The 19,905-nt window shown below is 40.1% G+C and overlaps 1 protein-coding gene across 2 annotated transcripts in view; it reads left to right on the forward strand.

The window, feature by feature from the left end:
• The first annotated feature begins 469 nt into the window (after positions 1-469).
• The window catches only part of mbpb (myelin basic protein b), a 37,081-nt gene continuing 17,645 nt past the window's right edge, over positions 470-19,905 (forward strand). Inside the window, exons 1-2 of one of the 2 annotated variants that reach the window (XM_068323768.1) lie at positions 470-717; positions 11,666-11,724. In XM_068323768.1, coding sequence (XP_068179869.1) covers positions 11,680-11,724 — 45 coding nt within the window. In that variant the 5' untranslated portion in view covers positions 470-717; positions 11,666-11,679. The remainder of the gene's footprint in view (positions 718-11,665; positions 11,725-19,905) is intronic. The other variant, XM_068323769.1, reaches the window with a different exon arrangement.

The raw sequence follows: 19,905 nt of genomic DNA on the forward strand, positions 1-19,905 counted from the left end.
ACATTTGGTTTTTATAAACTCAAATTTTGTAGCTCTTCCTCAAAATGTGAACCGGTGACACCATTACCACTTTTAAGACTAGGCAGTCCTTCTCTATCCTGTGTTTTCTTTGGTATCTTCTCGTCTTTGGTTTTGGGTCATTCTTCCCCAGGAGCAGCTCTGGATTAGGTTGCATAATGTCTACAGAGAACTGTGTCCTTGAGCAAGGCACTTTGCCTCGCAGCTGACTGGACGGTGACTAACAGCAGCTGTGGTGTTTGTGTGTGCGCGCGCTCGTGTGTGCGTGCGTATATGCGCACGCGTGTCTGGCTGTGTGTGTGTGTGTGTGTGTGTGTGTGTGTGTGCGCGCGTGTCTGTGTGATGAGCCACGAGCCCCTAATCAAGCACAGACGTGCACCAACGTGTTGCACCAACGTGCTTTTTAGCCTACATTTCTTGGCGCACCGAGGCTACATTCCGCCCCACCCCTTACAAACAACATCACCACTCTACCTAAATCAGGAAGCACCGACGCACGTTTTTCTTTATTTGTTTTGTTTTCTTTTGTTTTTTTGACAGAGACAATTATTTTTTTTTTAAATTCACTTCAACGACGAACCGTGAAGCAGGAACGGCGTTTGTTGTTGACGACCACCGCCGGAAGAAGACCTGACAGCTGGGTACGTTCGGTTCGAGGCTCAGCTGTGGATGTAATTGGCACAGACTAACAGGAGAAGGGTATGTGTGCGCAGTCCCACTGGTTCAATTCACAGGACAATCAAAGGCGACAAAGCCCGGTGTAAATACAGATGTTACTGCCTCCATACGGATCGGACTTCACATAGTAAATAACCACCTCGGCTTGTTTACAGTCGTTGCGAAACCACCAAGGAAATTACGCTAGGATGTCATTTTGGTTCCGGTCTGAGTCCACGCAGCTCTACCTAACCACACGGAGAGTGGATTGTTTTTCACGCATCTGTCCCACCGCTGTCACTGCCATGTCATGTGCTTTGACAGGGTCCCCCCCCACCACCACCACCACCACCCCCCACAAACACCACCACTACAACCAGCACTCCCTGTTTCCTCCTAACGACGAACCAGACCCTGTTAGAATGCGGAACAATTTAGCGCGTTTGTGCTAACTGGTGATGTAATACACTTAGTTTGATTACATGTAATGGTTAATATCAACCATTAGTTATTTATCTTCAATTCGGCATTACATGTAAAGCTAAAAGAGACTTAAATCTTATTTAAAAAATCTACATTTTGTATTTGCTCCACATTGGTTGTTGACATAGGTTTCGGTGTGTTTGACTGGCAGGAGACGGACAAGGAAAACAGTTTAGATTCCATTGCATTTCACTTTTATGTGTTAATATATCGATCATACATCAGCCGAATTTACCGGAAGGTCTCTCTAAGTTTGTCAAATGTATTACTTGCGTTGCCATATTATGTAAACACCTAAACCAACGCCTTTCACATTGTATTTAGAAAAATGTAAGCCGAGTTTCGCCTCCAAGATGTGCGGAAAAGGGAACCTGTCAGTGGGATCCCCACAAAGTGTTAGCAGTGGTGAAGGGTTAACTCTTGTTCATAGTTTCCTTAGAATAAAGTCATATTCCAGACACATCCTCTGTAAAGTATTGGAGCATATAGAGACCATTGTGATCTGTGACCTCATAACCATAGACATCAGTCTGTTGGCCATTACATTAAAGAATTCACATAACGTAGAAATAAAGAACTTTATCATGGAATTGTGGAGGCTAATGGAACTCTTTGTGCTGAAGGTTTATGAGCCAAAGTTAGAGATCCATGAAGTGTTTTTTTCCTTTTACCTCAGTCAGGTTCAAGTCAGGTTTGTTTGTCGGGAAGATTTAGAAAAAGGTAGATTTAGAAAAAGGTAGCACAAAGGAGTGTTCATACCACATGGAGACAGAAAATGAATCAGGAAATTTCAGTGGAGATTCAAATTATTACAATAACTTTCTAAATCTCTTATTAGAAAAAGTGTAAACAAGGAGAAGTTATACTTCTGGGGTAAAGTTGTAATATCATGCAAAAGCAACCATACTATCATGATTAGACTAATAAAAATCATAATTGGGACATACGTATGAGATGGGAATATCAGAAAAGTCGTGCATGTGTGAAAATGAGGAATGTAGAACATATCTTGTCAAGTTAAGTAATTTTATTTGACAAGTGGTTAGACGAGCGCTTGAAGGAGCCTGAAATGTATGACGCTGAGAAAATCTTGTGTAACATTTCTGCATCCTTTGTGAGGACTGGCCTGGAGCAAGCTCCACTTGTTACTCGACTTCATGTGAAGACAGTGACATGAACATAACAACGAGCAGACCAGCTATTTACTACTTTTAGTGTATTGAGAAGAAACACTGCCATAATCTCAGCTGCATACTAACATATACAAGAAGATAGGGGCTTTTAGTTTTACGCATAGTGTTCTAGTTTTATGTGGAAAAAGAGTGTGTCTCAAGCAGTGACATGCTCATGTATGGTCGCTGCAATCCACAGTCTATAAATAAAGTACTCACACATGAGTGGCTGCTTATGTCGGAACTGCACTGATTTAGTAAAGCCTCCATCCCTGAATGTCCTCTAGCCCAGGGACACACAGTACGGTAACCTCCAGCTCTGTCTGACTCAAACTGAGAGCGGCGTTAATCCTCAACCGTGTTGCTTCATAAAAACAAAGCAGATCAGTGGCACTGTGTCTCTAGGATCGCATGCTGTCACACATTGTCACATAACATATGTCAGATTATACTTCTGTTTACATATTGATGTAGATCTGAGCTGTGTCTACAGAGATGCCTTTGGTGTGATCTGAAAGATCTTATGAAACTACAAGGATTACCAACAAGGGAAAAAATTGTGTGTTGTACAAGTAGCAGGGTGCCAACAGCTGTAGCTTAACCTTCACATAGCTATAGGAGAAGTTTCTGTTTGCTCATGACTACCTGAGCCGAGGCGGCTGCAGGAATGCATTCCTGCGTATTTTTCAGGATTTGCCTCAGCTCAGCAAAGAGGTTTGAGTAGCCGTCACATGGCTGTTGACATTCCACAGTTGTCATGAAGGAGACAGGCTGATACTAGCAGGCCTTGGGTGTTTGAATACAGTGTCGTGTTTGCTTTCTCCATACCAAATTAAGTTTTCCCTCCAGCAACTGCAATCTTGACGCTATCTCTGTGTGGTTAGTCAACTTCCGCCCTCTAGACTTCCTGTGTGTTTTTACTTCCCCTCCTGGTGACACCTGTTGTTGGCAGACAAGTTGAGTCACAGTGAACAAACCAAAAGTTTTGTTAGTGTCTGAGGTGTGGTGCCGCCTGTTGTCTCAGGACACGACTCCGACAGAAGCCACAGTCTCCAATGTAGGGCTGTGTCATTAGAAGAAATATTATGGAGTAGGATTCTTCTTGCCCATGAGAGGCAAGTGTTGTGTAAATGCCACAATATTTTGCCTGCAAATTGGGAGCCTTCACCTTGGATTATGAAATTGCGAATCCCAAGTGCCAGTTTTCAATTAACACCAACGCTTCGTGCCCGGGGCTTTATTATCAGTACACCTGGACAAGTAACAGGAGGGGCCCATGCATAACAAGCCCAACAAATATATGGATGAACTCACAAAGCAGCTGCTATACTTGGTCCCCTGGGAGTATTGTTGTCCTGTCAGTTTCTAATATGTCTTCAAAGCCATATCCCTACAATGGTATTCTCATGAATTGAAATATGTTGGGCTACTGCTAACAGGAACTTCACATCCATACAGTACCAGCAGGGTACAGCTGTTTAAAACTTTCTTATAGTTTTTTTTGTTTTCATCGTGGAAATATAGATTGGTTCTCTCTGTAGGCTGACACAAGGAAGGAGAACTGATATTGAAACATTTTTACCAGGAAGATGAAATAACTGAGACAGTTTCAAAAAGGTAGGCTGGATGTCAGGCATCCTGTAACGCACATAAAACACTGAAGAAGCAAATGCCTTCCCTCAGGCACACATGTTGACCCTTGACCTCCGATCTTATATCAGAATAGAATCAGAGATCTTCCAGTCATAGAGAAAAGTCTTCTTTCTGAACTTTTGGTTTGTGGGAGTTGCGCAAAATTAATTGGGCACTTGGTAGAACAATCTCCAAAAACGTGACTCTTATATTCGGTTGTTTTCATATTTATATAGGCATGATACACATAGGTCTATTAAATAAATCTCTGTGGCTTTAAATGGTGTGAAATACCCTGTTCCAACCAGTCAGCAGTCATGAGCAGAATGCCAGTGTTTTGTGGTCAACATAGATTTCCCTGAAAGAAAAAGAAAACAATGTCAATGCTTCATTTCACTTCCGATATACAGGTATAATCAATGTTCTAGTTGCAGAAGCTTTTATTCAGGTGGAGCTTGAAGACTCCTGCAATGCCCTCCAGGTGAAACGCACTGTTGGAGCAACAAACTGACAGGAAGTGAACAGGCTGCATGCAGCAGGGCTGTGGTAGAGCGTGTTTGCTGGTGGAGAGGCAATGCCTCTCTGTTTCTCATGCTATCACACAACATTCTGACAAACACTGTGTCTCTATTACATACTGATGTGATGCTGAAAGAAAGCTGTTCTGCGTCCTGCATAGGAACAGCTTTACATTAAAACCACAGAACCAGGCAACAGCAACCACACACATGTTCCAGCCATTAGAGCTTGACTGGGAGATGGGTTTGTCAGCATGTTCTGTACATACGGGTGTTTTATCGCATCTAATTTTCACGGCTTAGTTTTTGTAGTATTGTTGACAATTCAGTCTTTGAAAGATTTAGTCTTGTAATGCAGTAATTGACAAGTTAAATGAAAATATGGAATGCAGACTTACTTTAGTTTTTAAGGACATAACTGCCTAGTAGCAATTGTGTTGTTGATTTAACAGTTGTGTGTTCACATGAACATATAAATATAAATATAATATAAACATTGATCATACATTGATGATCACACAGTTTGGACTGGAAGCCAAAACATTAGCAGTGTCTATTTGCAACTCTTAATTGTCAACAGATTCAGCATGGACTGAAGCTGTTCCTAAATCTTTCGGAATGTTTATTGTGCCATAACCCAAAACCCCTCAAATAACTCGGTATGAATGTTGTGCCAGATCTTTATAAAACAAGAAAAGATGTAATCCAAAGCATCCTGCAGTTGTCAACTCGAACTAATGGACCTGCAGGGTGAGGGAAAGAAATACAACATAGAAGGACTGTAAAATAGTATACAGTAGATTAACATTTTGATTTAACATCTTGTGTATGATCAACTGTTCCTTGCTATAAATCTTCCGCTGGTGTTTTTAGCCCCTTCTTGTTCGCTATGGTGATGGACAGGCTGACAGACAAGATTAAACAGGATCCTCTTTGGACTATGATGTGTGCAGATGACATTGTGATCTGCAGTGAGAGCAGGGAAGAGGTGGAGGAGAAGCTAGAGAGGTGGAGGTTTGAGAGAGGTGAGAGGTGAAGAAGCGTGTACAGGAAGGATGTAACGGGTGGAGAAAAGTGTCAGGTGTGATGTGTGATGGAAGAGTTTCAGCTAAAATGAAAGTTGTACAAAACTGAGACCAGCAATGCTGTTTGGTCTCGAGACAGTGTCACTGAGGAAAAGACAGGTGGCAGAGCTGGAGGTAGCAGAGATGAAGATGCTGAGGTTCTCTTTGGGAGTGACCAGGAAGGATAGGATCAGAAATGAGTACATCAGAGGGACAGCACATGTTATAGGTTTGGGAGATAAAGTCAGAGAGGCCAGACTGACACGGTTTGGATGTGTTCAGAGGAGAGATAGTGAATATATTGGTAGAAGGATGCTGAGTTTTGAACTGCCAGACAGGAGGACTAGAGGAAGACCAAAGAGGAGGTTTATGGATGTAGTGAAAGAAGACATGAAGGTAGTTGGTGTGAGGGAAGAGGATGCAGAAGACAGGGTTATATGGAAGCAACTGATCCGCTGTGGCGACCCCTGAGGGGAAAAGCGAAAAGGAGAATACGATTTACAACAGAATGCAAAGTTATACTTGTCTCTCTTTTTGTTTTCTGATATCAAAATATGGATCAATGACAAGCAGTGTAGAAAGAAGCTATATAGTCAACCAGAAAGCAGAAACTGTATGACACAGGTCTGTATTTGAACTCCACAGCAGTTACAATCTATCCATGCCTCGGTTACCATGGATTGTATAAATCTCTGATAGTACATGTTTAACTCCAGCAGTGTTTTATCTGCTTCATCTCCACTGTGTTTGACACATTAGTGACCCTCATCTCGCTGGACGCACTGACCCAAAAATTTATTCCGTCCCCAAAGAACAAAAATGTCATCACCATGAAGTTCAGAACATTTTCATCATGTCTGCCATTGTGGGAAAACTTGATTCGAATGCTACTTAGTGAATGAGAAAATATTGAGGAACATTCTGTTCAGACAAATAAACAAACAAAAAAGAAGTACCCTATTGTTTACATGGCAGTTCCAATCCTTAGTTGCAGTCACAGTTGTGTGAAGGTCACTTTCATCCCCGCTGACCCTTTTCTTGATGAAGCTTCACCCTTATTGACCGGGTGATGTGACTTTTTGATTGTTTCTGTAAAGTCAGAACACACATCCCTTTGATTGGTCATGAAGCAAGAGCGTCAATCTGATTCGTCCCAGAAGTTTTATTGCAGTGTTTGTTGAACAGTAACCCATTCTCCCTTTTGTCAGCATTATTAAACTCTGACCTGATCCGGAGGGGGAGGTTTATGTTGCTGAATAAGGTAACACCCCTTTCATCTTCTTCGGCCTGCAGCCAGTTAAGTAATTATCTGCACCTTGGATTTTCTTTTTTAAGCTAAAACGTCACCTGAGCCACAGTTACAATAGGAAACGCAGAGCAAATTTTCAGCACATGATTCATCTGGCTGCTCTGTTGACTATCTATCTGACAAGACCTCTGTTGTATATGTTAATAGTTCTACACAATGTTAAAGAATGGTTGTTATCCTCTGTAAAAATCAGTCAAGTATATGGCCGCCTTCTGGAATAGTCACAAAGAAGAGAAAATTGAACTGAAATAATCCGGTTTAGGTCAACAGACAGACATTTTATGAAGTAATAAGCCCTTCCTCATCCCTGTAAGCCATGTAAAAACATTAGCGGTTTATGATGTGGATGTGGAGTGGCTGTAGTTAATGTCCAGCTCAGACACATAGATAAGTGCTCATGTGTGGTGCAGGCTCTGCTGTGAGCGGTAATGGATGCTTCCAGGTGCAGGCCTGTATTTTATCTCCCCTATTATGAGATCTTTTTTTCTCCTGATTATTTATTTAAAAGACAAGCAAAACTGTTTGAGATGTCCTCAAACAGCAGTTTTTTTTTGGTTTAACGTGAGAAGAAACCAATGAATGTCTTCTATTTCTATCAATGCATGTTTTCCAGCTTTCCAAGGCCCCTGGTGATGTGTGAATTGAAAGAAATTCCAGGCTATCTGGTATTTTGGTTATATATGGCTCCATAAAGCGCTGTTGCTGAGGTGTTTCTAACCCCCACCTCCCCTTCTTTCTGCTGCCTCACATGTTGTTACGCAACAGACTGTGTTTGCATGTCCATGCAGGAGCCGATTGTTAGTTCTGCAGTAATGTTCTATTCTGAAACAAGGTGCAAGGCTTCACACGTTAGTTGTACAGAATGACAACTCAAATTCATGACAACCTCGTTTTGTATTTTAAGTCAATAATAATCTGTTCTAGCTGCTCTAGCAGATTTTAAATCTGCTGTAAAACACTACAAAAATTCCATCGCACCCTGTTGTTCCTTTGTTTGCTAATTGTAGTCCAATCACCTGTCTAGACTTTTTTTCCCCTCCACCTTGTTTGTTTTCACCAGTGTCTGTCAGAGTATAATTTAATTGCAAAGGACTTTAGAGCTACAACAAAGGCCTGCACCCAACTGGGTTTAATTGTCCAATATTTTCCCAGAAATCTTCTCATGCAAATATGAGCTGTGATTGAGACAAGAGACATCCAGACACCATGCTGCTGCAATTTTCTTAATTTTAATACGCAGGATATACACAAGGATCAGAAAAGATTGACAAAGGCTTGTTATTTGTCCAGAGGCAGTGTTATAGCTTTGTTAGCCCGACTCGACTGCTTCATGTGAGCCTGGATGTTATAATTCTTTAATCAGCTCAAAGTCCATCTAAGTTTTTAGTGTGACAAGAGCTCTGCTCAAACAGTTAGCTTATTTGAATTTCAACTAATTAATTTTGTTGTTTTACCATTGTAACAGATTATATGTTGTATGTTTGAGCTGTCACTAGTATTAATGAACCAACAGAGAACCAAACTCTGCAGTTCAGATATATTCAACATTTATTTATTTTGACCCATTACTTTATTATGTTGTTGCACATACATTTTGACAAACCCTCAGTCTGAGTTTTAAGAAACCTTTGTTGGATTTGGTCTCTTCTGGAAACACATCCTCATGGAGATGACTTGTCTGAGTATTGATGATGGAGCAGAGGATTCTTTAAAATTGGCTCCATCTTTGGATTTACAGCCGGGGAAGGGGTGATGTCCCCTAGTAAACAGTTTTGCTTAGATGTTGGGACATCTTCCTGGTCCTTAATAATATTATCAGCATGAGTGCTGGGGTGCTGGGTGGGGGCCGACAGCTCCCTGGCCCGATGGAGCAGCAGGAGGTCGAGTAGATGTCGGAATCACTCTCAGCTCTCTTGCTGTACCTGTTTCCAGATGAAAATCTGGAACAAATACCGATCAATGGTACCTATACCAGCAGACACAGAAAGTCAACTACAGTACTAGCATGTGAATATAATGAATATGGTAAAAAAAAGTCAACCTTAAACTAAAAGAATAGTAATTTACCGTAGTTAACGTTGCATATGCATTTGAAATGTGTGCCAACTTGGCAAAATGACTTCCAGAGCCATAAAAATCTCCTGGGTATGTAATTACGCTGCTGTTAGCTAATGTTTGCCATGGCAGCTTTATAAAGTGAAGCTCAGCACTGTTAAATTACCCCAAGTAATTAAATTATATTTTTGCTCCTCAGATAAGCAGCAGCACATCACTTTATAATAAGACTGATTGTAAAGAGAAACTCACTTTAATTCTGAGAAGAACTACTCATTAAGTTTTACTCATTGGTTGTAAAATGTGCACCATTGGATGGAAAGCTGTTTTTCTTCAGCTCTGTTGTTGTGACATACATGGTTAACTTTTCAGTTTGACAGTTTTTAATCACACTGTGCAGTGTTCCCTGTTAGAGAACAGTGGATGCAATCGCATGTCTCAGCACAGACTGTCAGCCTCTCCAAAGTAAGATGATAAAACTTGCTATTAGCATTGTCTTTAGGCCATAGTTTCAGAATTGGTGAAAGGCTTTTATCACAATATATAGGAATCCCTTGGACTGATGGAGCTGTGTGGAGGGAATATGAGACCTTTGGTTCACATCAAATCTGAATAATGAAGTTTGCATATATTACATTCTTGAGCTGATTGAGATCATTTTTCATCTTTTACTGGCCTCATATTCTTATAGTCACAAGGAATATCTCCATCCTGCTCAGAGAACAACAATGTGGGTCACCAGTAGACCATCACACATTCAGACACTTTTTTTTAATCATAAATTTTTACTAAAACTGTTTTTGGAAAGAGGCATGGGCATTCTTTGTCCATATATTGTTCTAAAATGAAGAAAGGCCAGAAAAGGAAAATGCTCACAGTGCCAAAGATGAATTAATATGATCGAAACCATTTTTGAAGACTGGAAAAAGAAACCCAGAAATGGAGCTGCTGTGATTATTTGAAAGGCATGAGAATGATCCTCCAGAGGAAACCAGATCCTTACTTTGAGTGGTGGGAGCAGGCTGTTTGTGATTCATGCAACCAATAAGAAGAGTCTCCAATACGTTTTCATACCGTTCTCAGTCAGTACTAGAATATGAAAGTTATACCTGGAAAAAAAAACATGTATGATGCCTTTTTCTATACCAAAAAATAAATAAATAATAATGAACATTTGTTTTAGCATTTATGCAATCTAATTTTGAAGACTCATTAGAGATCTTTTTATACTTATTTTATATGTTCTTGTTTTAAATTTGTTATGTGAGATTCATTTATAGAATGACTTCTTAAACATGGTCCATCATCTGTGGATAACTGCATCTGATTGAAAGATGTGACACTGATGCTATTACTGACAGATGCAGTGCCTACTGATCACAGCAGGTGGTGTACAGTGTGACAGCACTACAGGCCAAAAGAAATCCTCTGCTTTTGTAATTTTGTGAATGAATATAGGTGTAGGACACAAAGCGCTGAACTGGGGGCCTGTCACGGATTAGTTTGAGCCGTGTCAACCTGCTGCAAAATGGATTTTATAAAAGTAGGAGTGTGGTCTTAAGTAATCTACCATCCATCTACTGATGGTGTGTTGGGTCTAAATCTCGAACACTCACTCAAAAACTGTTCTAAGCTAGACCAGGGTCATCAGACAAAGGCACCTAGAGAGGTTTTAAAGTTTTACCAGCTGCAGCAGGGAGAGACACAGAAGAGATGCACTTGACTTGGTGCAATTCAAAGTAGACTCTGACTCTGTCCCACCCGGCTGCTTTCTTTTATTAAAAAATGGATAGAGCAGGGTTAGATAAAGACGCGCGCAGGCGCCGTAACAGTTTAGATCACACACAAGGTCAAGAACAATAAGATGTTTTTCTACATGTCGGGAGTTAACTTGTGGTTATCTATGTTGGAACATTCTAATCGTCATCAAGGTTGTAGCTGTCTGCAGTAGGTGATTAACCGGAACAGGATGTGTTTGTTAGTACATTCGGGTGCAGCACTTCTAAGGTAGATTATGACACTTTAGAAACACACATATACTTCATTTAAATTTTAGCTTATCTTACATGGTGAATGGCTCAGGGAGCAGTTATTTGAAAAGCAGGCTGTAGACTCACTGGATAGCTTGCATTTATACAGAATTGAATAAATTATAGTAATGGTTATATGCATTTTCTTGTTATATTAGGCAGCAAAAAGGCTAATACATGTCGTTTAGTTCGGAAGCAAGCATTTTGTAGAAAAAATGTGAACCTTGATGATGTAATTTTACAGAGCAAAACATTGTTTCCATGCGGTTTCTGTTACACACTGTTACACACTGTTAGACTGTTACATGCATGCCAGGAACTACCGGTTTGTTCTTCAGCATCTTTTCCTTGTTCGAGCCCCAATACTCCAGGGATTATCCGATGACCCTCATTCCACACTGATATATTTCCATAGAGGTGCTGGAAATGGTGAAAAAACATCTTGTATCCTCAAAACCGAAACTGCAGCTGCATGCTGGTGTGGTGAGGGAGCTGAAAGGCAGGCAGAATGAGCGATGTGAAAATATTTTACTATAAATTTTCTGCCAGTTTAGATGGTGTGCTGAGAACCTGGGTAAAATATCAAAAACCGGACCATCTAGGTTTTGAGCAGCACCAGGATCCAGTTTAACAGATTAGATCCTAGCAAAGACCAAACGTAGATCAAAATAAATAAAAACTTTGTTGTCTTCTGCTGCTGTTAACTGATTCTCTGCTGTTGTTCCAGTCTCTGTCGGCAGCATGGGCCAGCATCTAGGAAAGAGAGAGTCACCTGCAGACAGTAAGGTAAGAGTTCACATCTTCAGTTGGTTCATGTTTTTGTGAATGTGGACATGTAAATCTTGTAACATGAGTACATATCAGTGTAAGCATTTGGACAACAGTGATGTGAGAATGAATCATGTGTATTTAGAGTTTGGTTTAATGTTATCAGTGTGAATACTGGCCTCAATCAGCAGGACTTTAGACTCTTTCAGTCACATGATCAGACTGTTAAACATTTTTCATAAGCTGTCCGTTTACCTCTTATGGTTTTTGAAAAAAAAAAAAGTATAGAAACTTATACGTATATAACATATAAAAAAATCAAGCCATTACAAATACCCGTGAGCTGCCTGTGTCTGGTTATTACTGCTTACTCTCTTGCCTCCGGCGCTTGGATCACAAATACAGGTTTCATGGAAATGGCTTTGCTGTAGGCAACACTCATCTCCCACAGGTAGAGATGTGGAGCAGTAAGTAGGGGTCCATAGTGGATATTGAGTTTTGCTTTGAAGCATAGAGTGAGGAATGATGAGGGAATAACTTTGCAAATATTGACTTGGCTGTGTTTTATATGTTTACACTTATCCATTATTTTGTCTTAAAAGTTTCCGCATAGGGTCCAAATACTTATTGGTTCTATATTATTATAATTTATTGAAATGATGAAAGAGACACTTTTTCTGTTGTATTGTTTGCCAAGTTTAGGAGTTTGAAGTTTAAATTATGTCTGCAGACAGAATGAGAATATTTTACTCACCACACTCAAACAGTTCTTCTGAAACAGCCCCATTCCACTTTTAATTCAGTTGTGTTGCCATGGAGATATTCCAAGTACAACAAGTTGCTGGGGTTCTTGTGTGTTGCCCTGAAATAACCCATCAAACCCAAAGTGTGATGATTTATTTTAAAGCAACACATAATTGCTCCAGGACACAACCTGTCTGAAGTGGATGTGGTTAATAGGTCATTATGTGCATCGATGCGCAGACTAAAGGTGCTTATGTCATCTGAACATTAGCTTTAGCACATTTATCAGAACTCTGCAACGTTCACACACTTATCTGTCCATTTTCAACCAAATCATTATTTGTATCTCATATGGAAGATGTTTTATTTTTTTCAATGTCAAGCGAGATTTGTAAAATGTTTCTGTGCACATGCATCTTGTATTATTGTTGCTCTGTTAAAAGGTCTGTTTGAAGTCCCACATAGAGAAATGGATTGTGCTGACTGCTGTTTTTCCACTTTATTCTCCTAACCGGTCTGTTGGAACAATGATTGCCCTTGGACAGGTTGGTGGGTTTACTCTGAAAAAACAAAACAAAACAAAAAAAACCCTTTTATATCGGAGCCAGTATGAACAAAGAGAATTGATCAGAAATAAACAAGAAAGCAGGTGCAAGTTTTCCTCTTGAACCTTTATTCACCTGCCTAACATTTAGCCATGCAGAAATATTATCAATACTTTTTTTTTTTACAATTCCAGGATCAGATTATTATAATGAACTATTTTCAAGCTTCACTGACAATGTGAGAGATAATATTCATTATCAACCTCCTATTAAAATCCAGAACAAAATGTTGAATCTCCTCCTTCCTGATAAAAAACTCCAAACTGTTAGTTGCCAGTTGCCACCATGTCTCAAAGAGCTCATGGTTCTGTAATGGTTATGTAGGGAAGCTGAGTGGGGGCAGACACCCCTGTCATCAAGCTGCTCTTGTGTCGAACCATCTTCCAGTCTTGGACCAGGAGGCAGACACCATCTCCTCCCTGCATGTCAAACTACATAACCAGTCAAAAGTTTGGACACCAAACTTTTTTGACTATGAACTTAAAATGTTGAGTTTTGATCAAACTTCCTGTGTCGTTGTGACTATTGCCTCAGTACAGCCTTTACTGTCTTAAAAGCAGGATTCACTGCTCTGCCCTTGGGCTACTGTTTGACAGAATATATCCACCTCTAATTAAAAACACCACAAGCATTTGAGCGACCCTTTGAGTTGTCTTTTTGCTCTATGAGAGCACAAAAATGCAAACACAAATTGAGTGTGGCAGAGGATAAGGATTAAAATGAGACGTTGGTGCTGATTCCTATCCAGTTGAGACATCATAAAACGGTAATTTATTGTTTGACAACCAACTGGAGTTTGATGCTACCATTTTGAACAGAGTTTGTTCCAAAGACAACAGGTATATGATTGAGAAAGGCAGAGGTATCTTTAGAAGCTCAGTCATTTGCAAGCAAGGAGAGTTTCACCTTTTTTTTTTTTTAAATGTAAATGTGTAAGTAATGTTCTTTGTAATCATTTACATTTTTTACTGATGTTTCACTCAAAAACTAAAATTATGAATTGTATGAAGTCTGTCCAGCTATTTGTGAGAGTGTTTTGAGCAGCTGCCACTCCAGACACGAGTCAGGTGGGGAGGAAAGAAAAATATTTGGAAGATAAAAGCACTGCTCACTGTCATCATTTGAGGCCATGGGCAGTGGTGAAAAACCTGAGTCCTGCCTGTGTGGTCTGGCCTGCGCCTGTAATGGACGCGGTGATCATGTCAACTTTCTGGGAAGGATGGGAGCCCAAATCAGCAGGAAGGCTGAGAGCTCAGCTCACAGATGATTTGTTTCATCTGCCTGCAAAGCACACACCGGAGAGAGAAGAGCTGGTGCAAGAGAACTGGGTTAATTTGTCAAATGTGAAGCTGCCAAGAGAGGTGGCAAAACAGCATGTTGCCCTAACGCTGTATATTTTTTATCGTCATCATCATACTGTATATCTCTTTAGGTCTACCATTTGGCTTTCTTTTCATGTTGGCTTAATTATCATGGCTTTAATCATCACTATTATAATACTTCATGCTGAGTGTCTTCCATTTAACAGACAGCTGTCATACTGACAGGCAGGAGCAGAGCACGACAAAAGGAAAGGTTCTGTTTCAGTGCTGTTGTCATGACAGTGAAGTCGTGATCCCTCTCCCAAGATCTTGTCATTTTCTTGAAGGGTGAAATGTTCCTGTACCTCCTGTGACAAACCTCAGCAGCCGCAGCTTTTAGAAAACGTTTCCCCTCCAGCTCTCTGAAATGTTCACTTGGATTTACGGGATAAAATCATTGGCCTATGCTTTTTGACAGTATACACTATTGAATTGTTTGCTCAGGTGAAACTATAGTATTTATGTTAGTACATACTTATACAATTTTCAAGGAATGAGGAACTGCTGACAGACTCTAAATCAGATATTCAAAGGTATTGATTCGGGGGGGGGGGGGTGGTAACAGCAGATAATCGGGAAAGTTGATCTTTTCCACTATATCTTGTTTTTCTCTAGATTTGTCATCATTATGAAATTATACACAGAGACACTGAATGCAAAATAATCAGCTTTTGCTTTTATTCTCTTCGTAATTAATCACACAAATTCCTCAACAAATTAACCTGAATCAAGTGGCCGTCATCTGGTTTGTTTCAACTAAATTTCATGCTTTGCATAATCTAATTTGTCTCATACTTTAACAGGATGCTATAGGGGGGAAAAAACAGTACACTGAATGAAACACAGATTATCTGTGTTTCGAGTAAGCAACTGATACGACACGTTGAGTTGACATATTTTTTTAAATTTCTCAACTAAAGCCAGTTGAATGAATCTTTCAGTAATCTCAGACCTCGCTGTTGAACGTTGGATTGAAGTGTAAAGGCCTCAGGGTCAGTGCTCAACAATCATCATCAGAGAAATGGTAAAGAACACCCGTTACTGCAGCTTAACAGGAAAACACACTCTGTGGCTCTTGGTGTATGATTTCTGTTGCTACTGAATGAATGATGCTGTCTTCTGCTGGAGTTGTAGACAACCATTTTCATTTCTAGATATTGGTAAAAATCATTTTTGTGAAATGTCAGATTAGGATGGAGGAAGGATTAGATAAGGTGCAATGAGTACATGTGGCTGCACCAAAAAAAAAAGACATGCATGGTTGCAGCAGATAACATTCAGAGTAACAGAATGATCCGTCAGTGGTTTGGACGTATTGGCTGTCAATGAGGATGTGGAGCTGTGGCAGGAAGACCAGATCGTTCATATTGCAAAGAGGATTTTCCGGCACTTCATATAAACATTGAAGCGATCATTTTGCCCAGTAATCTCAGATTTTGGGTCGTCAGTCCGTCTTTCACTTGTTACTGGTTGCGATGAACACTGCAGTGCTATCACTATGGAATGCAAGTCTAAATAAAGTCTCCAGATGAGGGAGCTTGAGGCACAGCTGGTAGAACAAGAGACCTTTATGCATTGTCCAGAGCGGCAGGCTTGTTTATCTCTTCCGTCCATGTCTGAACCATTATATCACTTTTCTCTTCTGCTGTCTGATCTGAATCACACTGTGCTGTGATTTCTCGGCATTGCTGGACTCGGTGAACAGTTATGATTTCTTTAGCACTGGTCCCTCACAGCAGCAAACTTCTGACTTTGAATCTATATCTTTGGTCATTCCATGTGAAGTTGGCATGATTCCTCCGTTTCTGCTTTGGTTCTTATAGACAGGCTGACTTTGAATTACCCATGTTTTAAATGTGATGATGAGTGCCAACTGTGTTCCTCTTGGGACGAAGCTGCAACCCATCCAGGGTGAACCCCGCCTCTCACCCAGTGTCAGCTACAAAAGAGTGAGAATAAGACCCAGCCCCCACAGCCCTGCGAAGGATAAGTGGGTGAATAAATGGATGTGGTGCTTTTGATTGCCTGATAGTATAAAAATTGCCTTTGTTTTATTTCTAATGAAAGTGTATATTGAAAACTGTTTAATAGAAAACATCTTTATGTAAACTGAGTCATTTTTCAATAAGACTAACAGACATACAGCTGATATGAAATTGTTCTTTCATTTAAGAAATATTTTTACCGTCTGAATTTGAAGGTCAAGCTAAAGGGACTCAAGCCTGTCTAGTACATTTTATATCTTGGTGAAAGGTAACGGTGGAATTCTTTCCATTTGTCTTCTGTCTTTGAAGACACTGAAGGGCACGAACAACAGGAGCTTGGATTCCTTTGATGGTCTCAAATCAGCAAAACCTTGAGAGCTGCTCAAATGGCGGAATTCCTCTCCCCCAATCTCGGCTCAAAGGCAAGGAGCACTTAGACCAATTGAACACCATCCAGTAGCCTAGTGCTGACTAGAGATCAGAAGCTATGTGGTTCTGTAGCAGCAACTACCAAGGCTCGGTGTACTTGAAATGAGACACGTAGCAATCAACGTGACCAGCTCACAGTTATTAGCCTCAGACCTAAGTAGCAGTACAAGTACGAGCAGTGGAAGAGACAATAAAGCTTCAGCAACAGACGTAACTCAAGACCGATTCTTCACAACTATCTTATTGAATTCCAAACATAATTTGTATTTTATCACACATATCTTGAATGATGGGAGGCAGGGCACTGTCTGTCATGTATTGTCATGTCGGTGGAATAAATAAATAATGCTGTCTCAGGGAGGTTATAATGATAAGGGAGGATGTGAATGCTTTCCCTGCACCCATTTTTTGCCTACGTAACCAAAATGACAGTTCTGCTGATTTCCAACAATTCAGCTTCAGGAATATGCGTTTGTTGTTTGCATTGCTAATTTGCTACACACTTAAAATGCCCAAAGCTGAAGGGAGAGAAAAGACAGCTGTTTCTTTGCCTGAGGGTTTGTTATAGGATAAAATCCATCAAAGTTTAAATGACAATTGTTTCAGCAAATAAAAAAGAAAAACGTGGATCGCAGTAATAAGGCATAAAAATCCTGTTACATATGGGCTTCTGTCTGCCCGGAGCAGTGACGGGAAAGTGGGAGGATATGGTTGAATAGAAAGTGAAGCAAAAACCTAGCACTCTTCACAAACTAAAAGGTCAATGGGTGAGCCCAGAGATGAGAAGGATGAATCTCTCAGGAAAAGATGAATCACTTCCTGGTGTGTGATCTGATTGAGCCTCTGTCCTGATCTCTTTAACGTGCCTTATGGTCAGGTGAAGCTTCCCCGTCTCCAGCACCAGCTTCTCCAAGCTCTGTTTGTTCAGGGCTTTAAGTAACAAGCATCCAGCGGGGATCAGCTGTCTGTAAGGATGAATTAGCTGCTGTTCTGGGCTGTGGAAATGTTTCACATATACAGCGTGTCAGCCCTGGATCTTCAGAAAGTAGTTTGGCATTTTAAAAACAATGTGACAAGTGAGTGAATTAAATTTCAATGTCATTAGAATTAAAATTAAATGAAGCACAACATAACAAAATATGCTGCTTGTGTCCTTTGTCAGGGTTGAGGGTTAATTACTGCCTTTTAAATGCTAAGAGTAAATTTGAAGTTTTAAAAAAAAGGAATAAAATGCAGCTTCCACTAAACAGCTTTACTTATGTCAAACTGTGATTGTATGTTTGGATTTCGCATCGCCCAAAGGGCTGATCAACTTCAGTCTAATGAGAAACATTTGCATTCAAAGACTCGGCAAACATCCAATCACCATCAGTTTATCCGTAGGAATATAGATTTGCTGTTTGAATTGCTAATTTTTTTTTAGAGGAGGTGTGAGGCTGAAGGATGAGAAACCACAGCTGTGCCTAGGGGTGTGTGTGTGTGTGTGTGTGTGTGTGTGTGTGTGTGTGTGTGTGTGTGTGTGTGTGTGTGTGTGTGTGTGTGTGTGTGTGTGTGTGTGTGTGGTGACAGAAAAAATCTTTCTGTGCCTATCTGTCAGAATGCATTGATGGTTGGAGTTTAGTCAATGCATAGATAGATAGATACATTATTAATCCCGGAGGAAATTGTATAGACGTCCTTGTTGGATTATCTTCTATCTCTATCTCTTGTGGCTTTAAAATCACCTTCTGAAATATGTTTCAGTTTCATTATAGATTGTTCTGGTTAGGGTTACGATTATTGTTCAATGTAGTTTTATTTTTAAGCTAATAATAAAACTTGCCAGAGGGTCTGGTTAGTTCCAGTGCTACCTAGAAGGTATCTTGTATTAAATCCCAGTCTAATTTCCGTAAATACATTTACTGGGCCCGTTAAAATGGATCTCTTTAAGGATGTGGGAAGGCAGAAAGAAAGTGAGAGGAAAAAAAACAAATCATGGATCTACAGTACTCTTTTATTTCATATCTCCTCTTAAATTCAATGGTTCCTTTTGTGGCACAAAGTTTGGGCTGTGTAGCAAATTTTAGAAATTTGACAGCCATAGCATAAATTCTTCTTTTGTTTTCATGATTTCATATTTAACACACAAATAAGCATATTTGATTAAAAAAACGTAATGTTGTTACCTACCTGTTAATATGTCAGGTTTACTTGTAAATGAAGTCCATGCGCCGCTCCCTCTGAACAACCGCATCAATAACTTGTTTGTAGAAATTGTCCGTATCTTCCTTCAGTTTGTAATATTTAATCCTCCATTTGAATAGGCGAGCAGAAAAAAAAATTGCTGCACTTGACTTAATTTAGATCTTAGCCTGCATTCACTTATTCTTCAGCTGTGGAGTCCCAAGACGGATCCCTGGGATCACCAGCACCCCCCATCCATGAGGCTGGGTATTTTTGTGCCGCTCAACTCAAGAAAGTCGTTACACACATGCAGCTGTTTACAAAAAAACACTGTACATTATATACATTAGCTAAATTACGGGAATTTAGTTCATAGAGCAAACGTGTTTGAACATTTTAATAGCGACATATAGAGAGATAGCATTACGGTCCTACTGTATAGCATACCAGCACAGCTATCTGAGATATTGCGAATCTATGGTGAGGCACTGATGGCCGGTGCCTCACCGCAAGTCTCTGCTCTGTATTTCAGCGGTAAATGTGAAAATTCAGCGATTTTGAGTAAAAATAACCTAAAATTGGTGACGTTAAATGGAAAATAAGTTAATGATACATATCGATGGATAAATATTAGCATTTAATTTATTAATCCATTTTCCATTTTTTTCTTTTATGATGGCAAGTGAGGCCGTGCCTCACCTGCCTCCCCTGACCGCACGTCACTGCATTTTATTGTTCTTTCTTTATGTTCTACACTGAATTGAGATTCATTTTTATACAATCTGAGTCATTTCATATTTGCTGAATTTGCATGCATGATGAACAAAGGAGATTTGAAAAGCCTGGCGCAAAGCCTTTCTGTGATTTCTATTGTGCTTATTCCACACGACGGCTAACAACATACTGTAATCT

This window comes from Antennarius striatus, chromosome 9 (assembly GCF_040054535.1).
Source record: "Antennarius striatus isolate MH-2024 chromosome 9, ASM4005453v1, whole genome shotgun sequence".
NCBI classification, from domain to species: Eukaryota; Metazoa; Chordata; class Actinopteri; order Lophiiformes; family Antennariidae; genus Antennarius; species Antennarius striatus.